This window comes from Arachis ipaensis, chromosome B3 (genome assembly GCF_059453495.1).
Source record: "Arachis ipaensis isolate K30076 ecotype BB chromosome B3, ASM5945349v1, whole genome shotgun sequence".
NCBI lineage: Eukaryota > Viridiplantae > Streptophyta > Magnoliopsida > Fabales > Fabaceae > Arachis > Arachis ipaensis.
The window spans coordinates 7,003,109-7,021,978 of record NC_142438.1 but is presented as its reverse complement, the minus strand read 5'-3'; the positions used below and the strand labels follow the sequence as shown (position 1 = coordinate 7,021,978).

The 18,870-nt window shown below is 26.3% G+C and overlaps 1 protein-coding gene and 1 pseudogene across 1 annotated transcript; both read left to right on the top strand.

Moving 5' to 3' along the window:
- The first annotated feature begins 260 nt into the window (after window positions 1-260).
- LOC107628909 (BURP domain-containing protein 6-like) lies at window positions 261-3,015 on the top strand. The gene is made up of 3 exons (XM_021117956.2): window positions 261-307; window positions 1,675-1,746; window positions 1,812-3,015. The coding sequence occupies exons 1-3, from the start codon at window positions 267-269 to the stop codon at window positions 3,010-3,012; spliced, it is 1,314 nt and encodes a 437-aa protein (XP_020973615.2). The 5' UTR covers window positions 261-266; the 3' UTR covers window positions 3,013-3,015.
- Window positions 3,016-16,900: 13,885 nt separating this feature from the next.
- LOC107628910 (BURP domain protein USPL1-like) lies at window positions 16,901-17,756 on the top strand (annotated as a pseudogene).
- The last annotated feature ends 1,114 nt before the right edge of the window (window positions 17,757-18,870 follow it).

The following is an 18,870-nucleotide window of genomic DNA, read 5'->3' as shown; positions in this document are numbered from 1 at the left end:
TATCACATTATTATTAGGCGTATTAATGAACCGGTTATTTTTAAATTTTTTAATAAATCAGAATAAAACCGATCTTTTTATAACAATAACAATAAATCTAATTGTTATCAGATCCGGTCGAACTTAATTGTATTTTTAAATTTTTAAAGATTTAAATGTCTGCAAAATAAAAATCAAGGATATATTTATCTTTTTATAAAAAATTTAAAGATGATTCGGTTTAGATTGTGTAAATCGATCGGATCGAATCAGGTCTAATAATTATAATGTGGACAATTAAATTTATTGTTTTTGCTATAATAAACCGGTTTATTTTGGTTTATTAAAAAAATAAACTATTAACCGATTTAATAAAAATGTCCAATAATAACAAGCCACGTATAAACATCTTTAAAAAAAAGATATTTTTAGTGTCTCTATCAGAGTGGTTTCCAAAAAAAAAAGAATGTTTTCTACAAAAATTTTGGAGATAAACAAACTGTACATATTATTTTTTATTATTAAAGAATAAATTATAAGATTTGATTTTGATAATAAAAGTGTTATCTTTTTTTTAAAGTGTGACTAAAAAAATATATCACACTTTTAACATAAGTATATTCATAAAAAGATGTTTTTAGAGAAAATTTCACTCCCATTTTCTGTAAGATGCTAAAATGACACTCCCCTCCTTTCTATTTTATAAATGTACATTTCCCTCCTTTCTAACTTTTAAAAACCTATTCTTTAATCCATTTTAAACTTTTTGTGTTAACTAATGTTAACTTTATCCATTTTTTAAGAAAAAATAAATTATTTTAAAAAAATACCTATTAGCAAAAATTTTATTTTTTATCATTAAATTTTGCTTACCAAAATACCCTTTAATAAATTATTCTTTTATTGATTAAATTATATTTTTAAAAAATTTAATAATTATATTATTTTTTTTCTAAAATATTCTTCAATAATTTTTTAATTATTAAATTATAATTTTATCAAAATTTTTGTTAACAATTTTTTTATATTTTACTATTAATTTTTTGATATCTATATATATTATTTTAACATTAAATAAAAATTTTTAGTAAGATTATTTTTCAATATCAATATATATTAATTGTTATACATATTAACAGTTGTAAGATTTTTTATTTAATATTAAAATAATATATATTGATATCAAAAAATTAATAATAAAATATAAAAATAATTGCTAACAAAAATTTTGGTAAAATCACAATTTAATAATTAAAAAATTATTGAAAGATAGATATCTTAGAAAAAAATAATTTAATTATTAATTTTTTAAAAATATTTTGATAAAAATACAATTTAATTAATAAAAAAATAATTTATTAAAAAGTATTTGGTAAGCAAAATTCAATAATAAAAATAAATTTTTTGTTAATAGTATTTTTTTTAAATAATTTATTTTTTCTTAAAAAATTAAAAATGAATTAAAAAGGTGGTTTTTTAAAAGTTAGAAAGAAGAAGAATGTAAATTTATAAAATATAAAGGAGGAAAATATCATTTTAGTATCTTATAAGTAAGGACAGTTAAATTTTCTCATATTTTTAACATCTTTGTTTGAATATATGTCTTATTTGTTACTCTCTAGATTCGTAGCATACCGAATTTCAAAGTTTGTGTGGCTGATGGATCCCTTGTTCTTTAATTGCATAACAGAATAGGCATGGCATCAGTGGCAGAGATCTGAAGGTAGAGTTGCAAGATCATACAGATACAAATTCACAATCATATATTAACCATATAACCACTTCAGACACTACCCAACTACCCAAGCAAATTACAAAGCATCCGTGAAACACAACCATGAAAAGCCCAATGAACCTTACATAACTAGCTATGCAACTTCAAGTGTTCATGATGCCAATAAACTTAACTACCTTACAGGTTATAAAACTGGTGCCCATGGTTCTGACAAAGATTTTTCCTTAAGCTCAACTAATAAACCTTATATTACTGCCTACACAACTACTCCCCGTGATGCCAAACAGCCATACATCACTCAATATAGTCGTAATACTAATTTCAAAGGAGATTCAAATGCACCATACATTACTCAATATGGTGATGATGTTGGTGCCAAAAGAAATTCAAATGCACCATATATCACTCAATATGGTAGCGATGTTGATCCCAAAAAAGATTCAAATACAGTGTACATCACTCAATATGGTGATGAACCTAGTGGTTCCAACAAAGAAATAAAAACAAAGTCTGCCACAGCCCAGGATTCAGCTAAGCCTTATCTGACAAGCTATGGCCCTCATTTCATGGAAGCACAATTGTTGAAGGGAGGGTCACCATCTTCTAATGTAGACCACAGTGAGGCATTCAAGGTTGGATTCTTTGCCATGGATGATCTCTACATAGGGAACATTATGACCCTCCAATTTCCTGTCGAAGACTTTTCTCACTTCCTACCAAAGAGACAAGTTGACTCCATTCCTTTCTCAATCCCACAACTTCCAAGTGTCCTTCAACTCTTCTCAATCTCTGAAGATTCTGCACAAGCCAAGTCCATGAGAGGCACAATTGAACAATGTGAAGCAGGAACCATCACGGGGGAGACTAAGATCTGTGCTAACTCTTTAGAGTCCATGCTGGAATTCGTCCACAACATCATTGGATCAGAGGAAAAGCACAACATTCACACAACTAGTCCATCTTCAGGGGCTCCTCTGCAAGAATACACCATTTTGAAAATATCAGAAGATATCTATGCTCCTAAATGGGTAGCTTGTCATCCTCTGCCATACCCTTATGCTGTTTACTATTGCCACTTCATATCAACAGGGACCAGGGTGTTCAAGGTCTTGTTAGATGGTGAGAATGGAGACAAGGTTGAAGCTCTTGGCGTATGCCACTTGGACACATCTGATTGGAGCCCAAATCACATTCTGTTTAAGCAGCTTGGGTTCATGCCTGGGGAGGCTCCAGTGTACCACTTCTTCCCTGTGAAGCATCTTATGTGGGTTCCCCAACCCTCAACAGCCACCGTGTGAAAAGAACAGAGTTCTGTTGTTGCTTAGTGAGCGAGTATCTGTGCAATAAAGGGTCAATGATCATCTTTGTTTCTATCCTTGTGTTTTATGTGTGAATTTTAACTTTTAAGATTATGCAGCAGATAGCTGCAATCCTAATATGGAAAAAGGTTAATATTGTTCTTAATATTTAAAATGGTTTATTTTTATTTTAAATATTTTATTTTATTTTTTGATTAAAATTAATATTTTCTTTTCAATTTTTTTTTCTATATTATTATGGTCTTTTTCTTCAAATTCTTTAACTAATTTTACTCCCAAATTATTGCAATTATCATTATACACCCAAACATCTATCCCCCTAATGCTTTATCCCTAAAACCCTGAATCCTAAATCCTAAACCATAAACACTAAAATCTAAACCTTAAATCCTAAACCTTAAACACTAAAATCTAAACCGTAAACCCTAAAATCCTTAAACCCTAAAACCTAAACCCTAAACCATAAACCCTAAAATCCTTAAACCGTAGTTAAAAAAAAAACAAATAATATTTTATAACATAATAAACAGCAGATTGTGAAAATATATATATATGTATATATGTAAAATGTGAAACACAAGAAAATCCACAAAAATACACCTAAAAGAACAGTACTTTTACACCCAAAGAGTTATCCGCTACTTCTGGTACCCTGAACTGATAATTCATAACACGTCTTTGATATTGGCTAGAATTTGAATGCACAACTGATGCACCATCAAAGAGGTTTAACTGAATATAACAAACTCACATATTAGCTAAACTATTAACGAGAAAATTAAACTCAATCACCACATATTTAAAGAACATTACTTTTACCTCGTTTAAAGCTTTCGTTTTCTTCTTCTTTGTGGCATTTACAATCTATTTGTCTAACTTTGAACCTAGCCTATTTTTTGGACGTCCTCTTGTTCAAATCCTTGGAGAACTTTGAAGCTCGTTAACGGATTCCAAGTTGGCGTCTTCGTGAGATAAAGAAGATATCCCCTTCCATTTGGCTTTCAATGATTCCATCTCAACCATGACGTTATCGTACGCACGGTGCAGAATTGCAGTCAGCTCCTCCGATTCTGATGCAAATTCGCAAATATTTTACGAACGAAAAATCAATTGGTCAAACCTCTTGCTTCTTGGCTCCAACAGTGGATCGTCGTGGCTGCTCTTGATGTGTGTGTGTCGCCTCTTTACCTTCTTGCTCCATTGTTCCAGTATATATCTAGGTGACACTTGGCTTACTCGTTCAAAACTTAACACGCTTAGTGCGTGACGGCACAATATCCCTCTTGACTCGAATAATAAGCATTGACATTTTACCTCGGCTGCTACTGAGTCGTAAGTAACTACAAACTTGTTGAATATTGAGCTGAAAACTTGTTCTTCAACTTCGTATACTAAATAGCCTAGAGCAGAATTTGTTAATCTAGTGATGCAATTCGCCTTTCCTCTGAATTGTGCTTGGACTTCCCTAAACTTTTGAAGAGTGTACACATTTTGAAACTGAGTTTCAATGGAGGATTTTGTTGCACACGGTATGACCGTATGAAAATCTGCAGCATCTGATTCTCTCTCTGCTTGCTCCCTGCTTTCGAGGCAATTATCGTATTGTTTGATAAATTGAATAAGCGAGCTGTTCTGAGTAATAAACTTGTTAAAAAATGAATGCATGCTCTCGCTCCTTTGTGTGCTTCTCATCCCTGTCCAGAAGTGGTGATCCAGATAGATTGGAACCCATATATGACGGTCTTCATAGAGATCTGCAGAATACACCCAAAAACAGACTATAAATACACCCGAAAAAAAATTTAATTTACACCTCTACTGCAGATTTTAAACAAACATTACCTGAAAGTCACTTGTTGTCCACAAGACCAAAATTCAGCAGAAAATCATTCCAATTCCTATCAAATGAGTCTTTACTATGAGAGTTTCAAACAACTTGGCTCATTTCTTGTTCAATTTCTGCATGTCCCTTGTACCCATTTAATTTGCTTAGAATCTTCTTCATGATGTGCCAAATACACCAACGGTGAACTGTTGTTGGCATACAAGCCTCTAAAGCCCTTTTCATTGATGCGCATTGATCGGTGAGAAACCCTTTCGGAGCATTTCCTCCCATACAACGGAGCCAACATTGAAATAACCATTTGAATGATTCAATTTCTTCATTTTTCATCAAAGAGCATCCAAGAAGTGTTGACTGACCGTGGTGATTCACCCCGACAAAAGAACCACAAACCAAATTATACTTGAAACAAGTTACCATAGTGCAGAATGAAAAATCATTACGTACACCCAACAAATACTTTGTATACACCCAAAAATACCCAATATACACCTCTGCGGTAGATTCATAAAAAAATATTAATTTAGCATCATAAACAGGGACATTTTATTACCTGTTTGTATTGTAGGTGGTGTCAAATGAAATAACATCTCCGAAATACTCAAAGGCAGCTCTACTTCTTGCATCGGCCCAAAAAGCCAGCTTAATCGATTGATCCTCCTCGAGTTCAAGCTCAAAAAAGAAATTCTGATTCTTCTCTTTCATTCTTAACAAATATTTTCCGAATTTCTTTGCATCTTCTTGTTCAGAAACATTTTGCACTTCTCTCGTAATGTAATTCCTCACATTCTTTTCAATAAAATTTAACTCGCGATGACCCCCGGCAGCCGCAACAAATGATTGGTAAGTTTTGCTTGGTCTAATACCAGCCTTCGTTATTCTCTATTGTACGACGAATGGACATGCTTAGTTCCCTGTACTGTTTGAGCATCTCTGCTTTACTTGGACAGCAAGGGTGTGAATGATCCAGCACAATCTTTGAAATGATCCAAGCACCAACATCCTTCAATGTGTGTATATAAATTCCTGCAGGACAGTTTAAACCAGCTGTTGAATTTGTCTTCTCGGTCGGAGATATTTTAGATTTCCATTTTTCCTCTCTGCTATATGTAATCAATTGATTCTTAATCTCGTTTTCCTTCCTATTTGTGCTCCGAACTCTTATAGAAAAACCTGCAGCCTTGGCGTAGTTCCTGTAAAATTTTCCAGCATCTTCAAGGGTAGTAAAGGTCATTCCAACCTTGGGAACAAACTTGTCATCAACAACAGAGAGAGGCTGCAGAATACACCATGTCAAACACTAAAAATACACCCAATCATGTCTGATCTAATACACCCGAACGACAACAACTCAACTAAAATAACAAAAAAAGCCATAAAGTGTAAATACACCCACACTTCCCCCTAAAATACACCAAAAAAATTCTAATCTACACCCGAGCGTCTGCTATAAATTGCAGATAATTAATCAAAACTAATACATTAGATTCAATCCACAGATTTATGCTCACACGTTAATTTCACAGTCAATGTTCACGATTTATTCAGCTAGACAATGATATACGAATAACTGCAACAAAATTCAGAGTAATCGTAATTAGCTGAATGTAAATCAAACCTCAGGAACTTCGTTAGATTCAAATTCAAAATCCACTTCGCCTTGATTCAGCTGACAATCTGAGGTTGAATCATCCATTATCTTCAAAACGAGTTCAAAATTTGATTTCAGAAACCAGAATATAAAAAAAAAAAACGAAGCTGGAGTTACAAAGAGAGGAACTCACGTCAATGACGAAGAACAAACCAGTGATAAAGGAAGGGAAAAAAACGATCGAAAAGGCAGGGGAAGACGCTCGAGAAGAAGAACGAAGAAATTTGGCAAGAAGGAGAACGAAGAAGGAAACGAAATCTTTTAAAATTGGTAGTTATATATTCGCGGGATCTGTTATATAGCGCGTGTAAGCTACGTAACACTAGGAGCGCGTTTTGGGAGTTACTGATTAATTGAACTTGTAAGGGTTACAAGCCTTAATCGCTTGTATGCGAAGAATTTCTGTATATTATTATGCTCTTTTTTTTCTTATTCTTTAACTAATTTTACTCCCAAATTATTGCAATTATCATTATAACAATTATAATTACAATTTTATTGTTACAAAATAAGATATATGCTATAAATATGAAATATTTTAAAAACTAAAAATAAAATTTGAATGTAGTCCGAAAATCAAAACAGTAATTTACTCAAACTATTGCGATCATTTGAATGAGCAATCATGATTGTGATGATTCAGAATCAAACATAATTGTAAGTGATTAAAATTCAAGCAATAACCACATACATATATATTGAAAAGGTATCTTATGGCAGTTATGGGAATAAAATTTTCATATAAGAGTGTATTTATAATTATTGAATTAATTTAAATGATTAAAATTAAATGTATCTAATAAATAGTATATAAATAATGTATTAATTATAGTCATTGAACTTATACGTGAATGGATTTATCACTATTAAATTTTTTTATTTTTGAAATTTACTAAAAATTGAATTCTAGATTTTTCAAACATAAAATTTTGATAATATATGATAAAATCACTCATCTCAAAAGTTTAAGTTTATATGAGAAGATAACGTAAATGGTTATATCGTATATATTTTTGTTTATCTTCTCATTAAAATCATATCTATTAAGTATCTCAAAAATTCAAATAATTATAAATGAAAATTCCTTGAATATTTATTTATAGGTTAGCTAATTAAGTACAGAAAGGAATTGATCTCAAAATTTAAAAAACTCCTGAAAATGATACTTGAATTATATTTTTCTTGTCTTAGCGTGCACATCACAACTTATTACGTTTTGTATCACATAAAATTTAGCGTTGATGCTCATCGATCAATAAACTTGAGTATGATAACCTTATTATTAAACTGCAAACTTAATTAGGTCATTCATTAGAGGTTAATTATCTAGTCTAATAACAAGCTAGCTCTATTAATTAAAATACTAAATTACCACAATCACCAAGTTTTTGTGCAGCCTGAATATTATTATCCTATTCAATATGTGAAGTGGAGAAACCTCCCTAATGCCTATAAAAAGAGTAGTTCTCTTCAAGTGGAACTCATCCTTACTAGCTAGTTACTTCACTAGTGAGTGCTGAAAAATCTTTTTCCAACATATATATAGTTGAAAGGATGGCTGCCAAACTTGGTCTTTGGTTTCTTCCTTTTCTCCTCTTCTTCTTAATGGTAATTCATTTATGCACATACACTGATCTCAGTATTATATTCTTTATTATATCAAATTATTGGGCCAATTTCCATGCATTATGTCCTAGTAGAACTATATATCCCAATCTAGCATATATTAATTAGTTACTTGTTTTTTTCTTTTTTTGATAATTATTAGTGACTTATTATACCTTTTTTTAATATCTTTTTGACATGCATAACTCAGGCCCCATAACTTTCATACATATATAAAATTTAATTTTAATGTACTAATAATATAAATTATTTTATACTATCATTTAATTATGTCTGTTTATTTAGATAATTATTCACATATTAATTGTTAAAAATAGTTATTTTTACTAATTTGGTGATACGTAATTAAATACACATATAAAATTCTTTTTACATATTTAGTACATTAAAATTAAATTAAATTATATATATAGTGACGGTGTAAATTTTACATAGAATAATGAGTTTTATACCCTATTTAATAATAATAAAAATAATGTGAACAGTTTGATATTGAATAAATAAGTCCAGCACATACATATTTTTCTATGCATATCTTTAATATATATTACTGGAGTATAAAATTTACATAGAATAAATTTCATATTCTATATAATAGCAAAAAAAATAATGTGAACAATTTGGTATTGAAGAAAATAATTTTAATACATATTTCAAGAATGAAATCATCAATTTTATATTGTTCTTCATTTATCTATACCAATATATAAAGGCAATACTAGAGTTTGGTGTCCAATTTTTATAGACACCATTTGCCCTCAAATAATTCATTTTACAAATCAAATTTATGGATAAAATAGTAATAATACATTTTTGTTTATAATTAAAAAAAAATCATTAACCCATTAAATAACTGCTGCAATCGTGAGGAAAATAAATAACTGCTCCACTTACAAATATTTCTCATGTTGTCGATCCTTTTTTCTGCATCTTGCTGCTATCTTTTGGTTCTGACATGTATTTACTAAGAAAGGGACACCTGCAAATCATCGTGAGAGAATTTGACAAGGAAGTTGATACAATTTTTATGCCAATTCCATTGCCAAATACAGCTACCTTTTGAAAAATAATAATAGACGTTATGAGTACTAATTTTTAATTTTTAAAAAAAATTCAAAGGACAAGTACTCTTTATCTTATTCCATTTTTACATCTAAAGTTTGTATTTTTTGTGTATAATTATAGATCGAGCACTACTACTCAAATATATTCTATAGTATTAAAATTTATCTATAAATATATTCTATATTTATTAAAATTTATTAATATTTTTTTTGCATTGTTTGATACGTATTATCAAAGTCTATGTTTATTAATTGATACGTATTATTAAAGTCTATGTTTATAATTTTCTAAACTATTTAAACTATTAATTATGTAGAGTATTAAATTTGACATTTATTTATAAAGAGTACTAAAATTGACATTTACTAATTTTTTCTTTATTTTTAATATGTTCTATATTAAAAAATATTATTTTTTATTAATTATTAGATTCACATATAACACAATAAATATAATAAATATAGTGAGATACAATAAATATAGTAAGATACGAACTTTGTTAATTGATTTTTTAAATAATCTGGCAACTTAAGATAAGAACTTTGTTAATTGATTTTGTTAATCTCTTTTTTATTTTTAATCTATTTTACATTGGATAATATTATTTTTTATTAATTATTAGATTGACATATAACATTTAAATGTGTTAAGATAAGAACTGTGTTATATATTTTTTGTTATTTCAACTTTCATGATTATTTCGTTCTCTTTATTTTTCTATGTCATAGACCAAGTAAGTTTTAATTTATTATTTTTCTTATATATATATATTCTATTTTAAAATTATTTTATTTTTTTAGGTTTTCTAATATGTTTTATTGTATTTTTCTTTTACTTTAAAGATTTTTTGGTCTGAAGATCTTCTGTTAAACGATTCTAATCACATGATCAAGGAAGAAGTTCAAGATAATAAGTTTGAATTTTGGTAATTTATTGAGTCTAATTGAAATAAACACATTGAAATATAATAAACAGAATCATTAATGCAATATTTATTAATGAATAATTACTAAAAAAATATTATCTATACCAATGTATAATAATTGTGGTATCCAATTTTTTCTTCTTATTTTATCCCTGTTTTCTTTTTATTAAAAATTGGCTTTATCATATGACAGGACTTAAAATTTAAAAACATACTCAATTCTTTTTATTTTATTTTATTTTTTTCAAAAACTGGCTTTAACTCACGACAGATTTAAAACCGATTCACTTTCAACCACGACAGAATTTAAAGTTGATTCACTTTCAATAAAAAAAACTATTAATACCTACTCAATTTAAATATCGATTCATTTTCGATAACAAAAACTTCTGCGCCTTCAATCGTACTTTATTCACTTTCGATAACAAAAACTTCTACGCCTTCAATCGTACTTTACTCAATAGAGTTAAATATCTGTTTCACTTTCAATCATGCTCTTGCAACCTTATGTTGTGACAAATATAATTGGAAAATTCAACGAATCAGCAATCATATTATATCAACTAATATAATTTCTATTCCAAATCCATTGTCAAGTACATAATTAACTACAATTAGACAAATGATAAGAGCCACCCATCATCATCATCATCATCATTTTGTTTCAGGTAACATAAAACTTAACATGTCTTATGATAATTTAATTTTTTTCGACTATAAATTCAATTTTTGCTTAAAATCTGTATTCTACTCTTTGAAAAATCTAGAATTGAAAGCGCATGATAATGAAATTGGTCCAAATAACAGACGTCATAGTAACATAATTGGTTGGTATTCTATAACAAAATTAATTAAATTAATATACACTATTTATATATTTCTGATGCTTATTATTTAACTTAAAAAAAATTACATATATAACAGAGCACTCCTTAATAAAAAATACAAAAAGTTACTAGAATTTGGTGTCCAATTTTTTTTAGACTTCGTATATCCTTACATAATTTATTTCATACAATAAATTTAGTGGACAAAATAATAATTTTTTTAATATTTCATCTTTATCATATAGTATATAAATAATTAAAAAATTAAAATAAACAATGTATTCATAAAACTAATAATAACAAATAAAATAAAGAGAAAAAATATTAACATATAGCTTATTTTTTTGCCATGTGTATTTTTAAATTTGAGTGATTAAATATATTTTACAAAGTAATAACTATAAAATGAAAATAAATTTTTTGCTCTAAATTATTAAAAGAAGTATTGAGTACTCTTTAACTAAAACTTTTATTATAAATTTATTACAAAAAAAATATATTTATGTTTCAAATTAATGTAGATGCTTGGGATAAAATATTAAAAATAAAAAAAAGATGCATTTGCATTCTCATATTAAAAAAATAAATAAAGTCATTTTAAATACAAAAATACTATGTTATAAGATAATTATAAAAAGTTGTCAAACATAATAATTTTATTATCAAAATAATATTTATATATTGTGTTAAATTAATGTAACATAATGATTTTTAATATACTTTAATTTAATTTTTTTAGTTTTTATTTTAATTTATATATTTTCATATTTTAAAATTTTGATAATAATATATATTTTTTATAATTTTAAAATAAAACCAGGAGAATTATGACTTAAATACAAACATAATGATAGAAAAAGAATACAAGAATATTGATATTTTATCTCATGTATTTAAATACATGGCATAAATAAAAATTAATCCTTCTTATTATAAAATTATTTTTCATTTAAAAATTTAACAAATGCCAAAATTTGATCACGGTAAAATGGGTCATAATTTTATAAAAAATCTAAATACTATATTAAATATTACAAACAGTGATTGGATAAATAATTTTCAAATTCTAAAATTAAAAATATAGATAACACTCTACATATTTATATGAGTTACTGAATCAATTTTTATTGAATAACTATCTTAAATATTAATTATAAAAAAATGCTACTATATCAGCCAATAATAATAATAATCATGAGACACGTAACATTATTTATTATTAAAAATATATTAATTTAATAATATTAAATATGTAGTAAATTTCTAATGTGAAATATTAAAATATAAACACAAAAAATAAAGATAAATTAGAGTATAACAAATAAACTATTTTTTAAAAAATATTTCTGCAATCTTAACGGACAAAATACTCATCATATTGTTAATTTATCATAATAAATTTAAAAAATAAATTTAAAAATGTCACAAATTAATGGACGATATTCAAACTTTGAAAAAAATCAATGAAAAAAATATAATAGAAGAATATTATTTTTAAAATATTTTCTGTTTTAGAATAAAATTAAATAAATTTAAAATAATTAAAATCACCTTTATACGCGACATAAAAGTTAACTTTAATCATGATAACTAATTTTAATCTTATGAATTCAAATTATGCTTATTATTATCTGTATTGCTCTTTAAAAATATAGGTCTGGAATCACATTATAATGAAGTTGTTCAAGTAAAAGATGTGGTGATGTCCTAACTGGTTAGTACCCTATATATTCAAAACATGTAATAACGTCGTTTTAAGTCATTTTGCCTATACATTAAATCTTAATATAGAAGATTAACAAAATTAATTAACTTAATTTACGCGATTTGATTTGATTTCTGAGAACTAATTTTTAATTCTTTTAAGATAATCTACAATATATTAAGTTTGTATTTTTTTGTATTAGTGTAGGTCGAGAAATACACCACTGCTACTAATTCAATGCCTCAATCAATCTCTTATAATGAACCAGTTACAAATAATACTAAAAGCCATGCAAATATGAAGTTAGTACTCACTTACTCTACTTATATTTTTAATATTTTATCTTCATCGCATAATATTCATTTAAAATATTTTTTGTATTGAATAAATTAAGAAGTTTGATATTGTGCACTATTATATAAAATGTCTAATGTTAAACAAAATTATGAATTCTATAATAAAAAAATAAAATAAATAATTAACAAATACTATAAATTTTAAATAGGCAATACATTCGTAAGACTAATAATAACAATAACTTTGTAATAAAATTTTGGTAACAACATATATTTTTTAAAATTAAATAGTAAAATTAGAAAAGATCTACCTTAAACACAAAATAACAACTATTGTAAAATAGTACAAAAATATGTCTTATTTTATCTCATGTATTTATTAATGTATTGTATAAATTATATAGATCCTTTTTATTATAGAATCTTTACCCAATTAAAAATTTAATAGATAGTAAAATTTGGTCATGGCAAAATGTGTTCTAATTTTTTAAAAAATATCAAAATACTATATTAAATATTATAAGTCAATAGGTAACTAAACTAAAAATCCTCAAATTAAAAATATAGATAACATTGTATATATTTTTATGAGTTATCGGACAAATTTTTATTGAATAACTAATTTAAGTACAAACTAAAAAAATGCTACTACAAATATTATTTAATGACAATAATCGTAATACATATAACATTATTTAGTGATGAAAAATAAATCTTAATTAAATTACAGTAACTAAATAATAAGTCCTTGATGATAAAAAAATTATCAAATTAAAATTTAATAATGTATGGAATATAACATAAACACCCAAAAAAAAAAACAAAATAAAGTACAATGAATAAACTAATTTTTAAAAATATTTTCGCAATTTTAGCGGACAAAAACTTCATCATATCGTTATTTTGTCATAACAAATTTAAAAAATTAAATTAAAAATATTATAAATTAATAGACGACATTTAAAACTTTTAAAGAAATACAAAAGAAGCATTATCATTCTGAAAATACTTTTTGTATATTTTAGAATAGTTGAGAATAAAAATTTACTTTATCGAATATTTCACCTCATATATTACCTAGAACTTTAACTATGACGATTTTATATTATCTCTTTATTGTGTGGTTTTATAATTTAACATTTTAAAGTGTTTTATAGTAATTTTAATTTCAACAAAATATGATATAAATAAGATCACGTCAATATTAAAATAAAAAAATATTTATCTAATAAATTTGAAAAGTAAATAATATATTAACAAAAAAATAAAATTAATTTCTTAAAAATAATAGAAAAGCGGCTGAACAGGCACGTTAGTGCCTGTTGAGCCGCTAGTAATATATAATAGCAAAACCTGTTTTGGTGTTCAAAATTTTTTTTTCATTTTTATCCTTTTTTTTAATAACCTACCCCACGTCAGTTATTCCGTATTACAATACTCTCACTACCTCGTCTTCATTCACGTTCTCTCTTATTTTATAAATCCACGTAATTTCTATAATAAATATCTCTTTCTTCCTTTATTCTCTCTCACTTCACGTTGGCTGTTACTAGAAAAACTTCCTTCATTTTTCATCAATCTTTTCATGCATCTTTCTCACTTTATCTAATATAATTTATTTTTCGTCATTAAATAAAAGTGTGAAACTATGTTTATACGTTTGTTTTGATTAATTACCGTTGGCAGGATACCAATGAAAGTGGTCGACCGACTTGGCAAGACTATGCCAGGCGACGAAGACAAAACATGAGTGAAGAATGATCTAAATAATCATGTATATTTATTTAATTAATAATAATTTATTTTTTCTTAAGTTTTGATTCGATAAACCTTCCATAATTATCCTAAATAATATTGTTATAGGTATTATTATAATATCTTAATGTACTTTAAATTAAATATTTATAATTTATAACAATATATAAAGGGAATAGCAGAGTTTAGTGTCCAATTTTCACTTTTCTATCTTAATCTTATTGATAAATAGTGTTTAATATAATTTTCGTCTTAAAATTTGGTCAAGAATGTAATTATTAGTTAATTTTTATTTGTTATTTGTACAGTTACTTTTTTATTCTACACATAACTTCTACCCACGTTGTGTTTTTTATTTGTTCCATAGAGTACATGTAGTATTTTCTCCCTATCTTTATTTCACATAATTAAAAAAAATAATTATAAATATGTGTATAGAGAATGGTAAAAAATAATAAAAATGAAAATAAAATTTTTTTAAAAAATAGTGAAACAAAAAATGATTTAACATATTGAATATAAAATAAAAAATAATTAAAATTATGCAAGAAAAAGAGTTCTTTAAATTTAAATTTTTATATCTGCTTCAAATTAAATAAGATTAAAAAAATAAATAAATTTATAAATATTTATAAATATTTATAAATATTTATCTTAATTGTTACATATAAAAATAACATAATAATTTTAGTATCATACTTAAATTAATTTAAATTTTATTATTCTATACATTGAAAAAATAAATAACTTATAAAATTTTTATTTTTATTTTTATTTATTAATAATTTATTATTTATTAAAATTTTTTTTATCTCAAATTTATAATTTAAAAAGCATAAAAATTAATTTTCTAAAAATATTAGAAAAAAATAACAATATAAAAATTACAATTTTGTTTTGAAATTAAATGAAATTTTAAGAACATCTTAAAAATTTTATTAGTTAGAGACATAGAAGTTGACATATTAAATTTAGAAAAAGATTAAGAATTATTAAAAATAAGTGTTAAGAATAGGAGAGATATTCAATAATAATGTAATATCTTTATATTCAATTGTATATGTTAATAGTAGCTAAAATAGTAGTGTCCATATAATATTACTCTTTTAAGAAGATATAAAATATTTGATATTATTTTTTTATAATTGTTGACAAATTTTATAATTTGATTAACGAAAAATATGAATCGTTGATATCTTAAATTTTGTCTGAAAGCAATAAAATATGACTTAACAAGTAAGTCTGAAAAATAATAAGGATCTATATAATAGGTATACATCTAGATATCTAAATCAAAGAAGAAAAAAATTTTCTTTAGAAAATTTGTAATAACTCAAAAGTTAACACCATGGTAGTTATAGATCAGAGTGATAAACAAAGATGAGAGTTAGGATAATGGTATGGTGATAATTAATTGCTATTAGGATGAATAGAAGAAGAAAAAATAAAATAAAACAAGGCAACATAATAATAATGATAAGAGAAACGATAGTGTATAATATGATGAGATAATATAATCAAAATAAAAATTAATAATCTTAAAAAATAATAAAATTAAAGATAATTAAAGAGGTTCAAGATAAAATTAAAAAATATATTTTTTTTATCTATTAGAATTATGGATGAAGATAAAAAAATATTTTAGATATAAATTTTTAAAATTTGCTTCTAATTAAATAGGATTGAAAAAATAAATAAATTCAATAATATTTATAAATAACTAATCTTTAAATAATATCAATAAATTTTTATATTAATTTTATTATACATAATAACAAATTAATATTTTTTTAATCTTATTTTTAAATTTAAATTTATTTTTTTTAATATTTTACATGTTAAATAATTTAAGATATTTTATTTTTTATAATTTATTTTTAATTATTATTAAATTTATAATTTAAAATAAAAATATAAAATTAATTTCTTAAACTCAATAGAAAAGCGACTCAACAGAAAAGCGGCTCAACAGGCACGATAGTGCCGTGCCTGGTGAGCCGCTAGTGGTATTAACGAGAGAATATAATAAAATATTTAAAAAATGCACCTCTTTTTGTTAAGTGTGTATAGCAAGCATCGTAACCAACCTCCTACTCAATAGAATTATTTTTGCAAGTTTGTGTTGCATATGAATATGAATTCCTTGTCCTTTAATTGCAAAACAGAATGGGGTCAACATTGGTTGCAGAGATCTAAAAGCAGAGTTGAATTCACACCATGGAAATCTCAATAAAGCTAACTACCTTATAGGGTACAAAACCAATACCATGGTTCTGACAAAGATTTTTCCTCTTCGTCAACTAATGTAGACCACACTGAGGCATTCAAGGTAGGATATTTCGCCATGGATGACTCTCCAATTTCCTGTCGAAGAGGTTGCTCACTTCCTATCAAAGAAAGAAGCTGACTCCATTCCTTTCTCAATCTCTCAAGATTCTCCACAAGCCAAGGAATGCTCACACAAGAGACTAGGATTTGTGCTAACTCTTTAGACTCCATGCTACAATTTGTCAACAACATCTTTGGATCAGAGGAAAAGCACAACATTTACACAACTAGTCCACCTTCAGGGGCTCCTCTGCAGAATTACACCATTTTGAAAGTATCAGAAGATATCTATGCTCCTAAATGGGTGGCTTGCCATCCTCTTCCTTACCCTTATGCTGTTTACTATTGCCCTTCATAGCTACAAACACCAGGATATTCAAGGTCTTGTTAGTTGGTGAGAGTCGAGACAAAGTTGAAGCTCTTGGTGTCCGCCATTTGAACACATCAGAATTTAACCCAAATCACATTATATTCAAGCAACTTGGGTTCATGCCTGGGGAGGCTCCACTCTGTCACTTCTTCCCTCTGAAGAATCTTATGTGGGTTCCCCAGCACACAACCACCAGTCCACCACCATGTGAGAAGGACAAAGTTCTGTGTTGCTTAAGAAGTAAGTATGTATGCAATATGCAATAAAGGGTCAAGATAGAAGACCTCTGCAATAAAGGGTAAAGTGTTTTATGTATAAATTTCAAGATTATGCAGCTGGCTAGGTGGCTGGTGTTTAACTTATCTTGTATGTCTATTTAAATAAACTATAATTATTTCTAATTGTTAAAAAAAGGTTAAATCAATAGAAGATCAGTGTACGGTGTAGAAAATAAAAAATACGTGTCGTTATTTGAAGAATGTTGCGTGCTAGCAAAAATATTAATGGAGATAAGTTCTGCACTATTAAGTCCCACAAAATCTTAGGATTACAGAACGATAGATTCCATTTGAAAGGTAATTTATGTTAAAAGCTGCTTACCGCTGAATCAAATTAATTAAGATATTAATTAATGATTATTTTTAATTCTTTTTTATCTATTTCTGTGACTGTATGGATATTTTAGAGGCTTGAAGTTTGGATATGGCTTTTTTGTAAGACACCAAGATATTAGGGAATTGAATTGGGTTATTGACTTTTCTTTCTTAAGTGGTCCTAGCCCAAACAACTGGTCTCATCAAAATGGATAAAAAATTTTTAGTGGTGGGCCTTAATATTTTTATTAGAGAAATATTTAATATCATTCTCAACTATTTATCACAAAACAAATAATCACATGAATATTAATGGATATAATAATGAGGAGTGTTAGAGGCAGCAAATTTGTGATTTGTAGCTATCAATTAGTTATCATTAATGTTTTTAATGGTGTGAGATTACATCTAATAGTGTGAGATTACTCACTTTTCTTTTGATGATTAAGTACTTGCCAAATTTTAATAAAAATGCTGGTCCTCTAGACTTTCTCTATAATAATATTGTTTTGATTTATTTATATCTTTAAAATTATAATATTTCAACATAATTATAATGCAATGTCGATGTAACTTCTAGACCTAAGTACAAATGAAGGGTGTATTTAATATAGTTTAGTTACACATTTTAATTAATTATTACTTATAGGGCTAATCACAGCTAGCGACCTGTACATCTACTGGCACTCCAGAGATTATCGTTTTGAATTTATGTCTGGATTTAACTTAGACAGGCAGCTTATCTTTGTGATGGGATGACACGTGTATTTTTATAGGTGTAGAAGAAATTTATCTTCTACACCATAGCATTCGCCTAAATAAAATTTAGGATTATAATTCCAACAAAAAACAC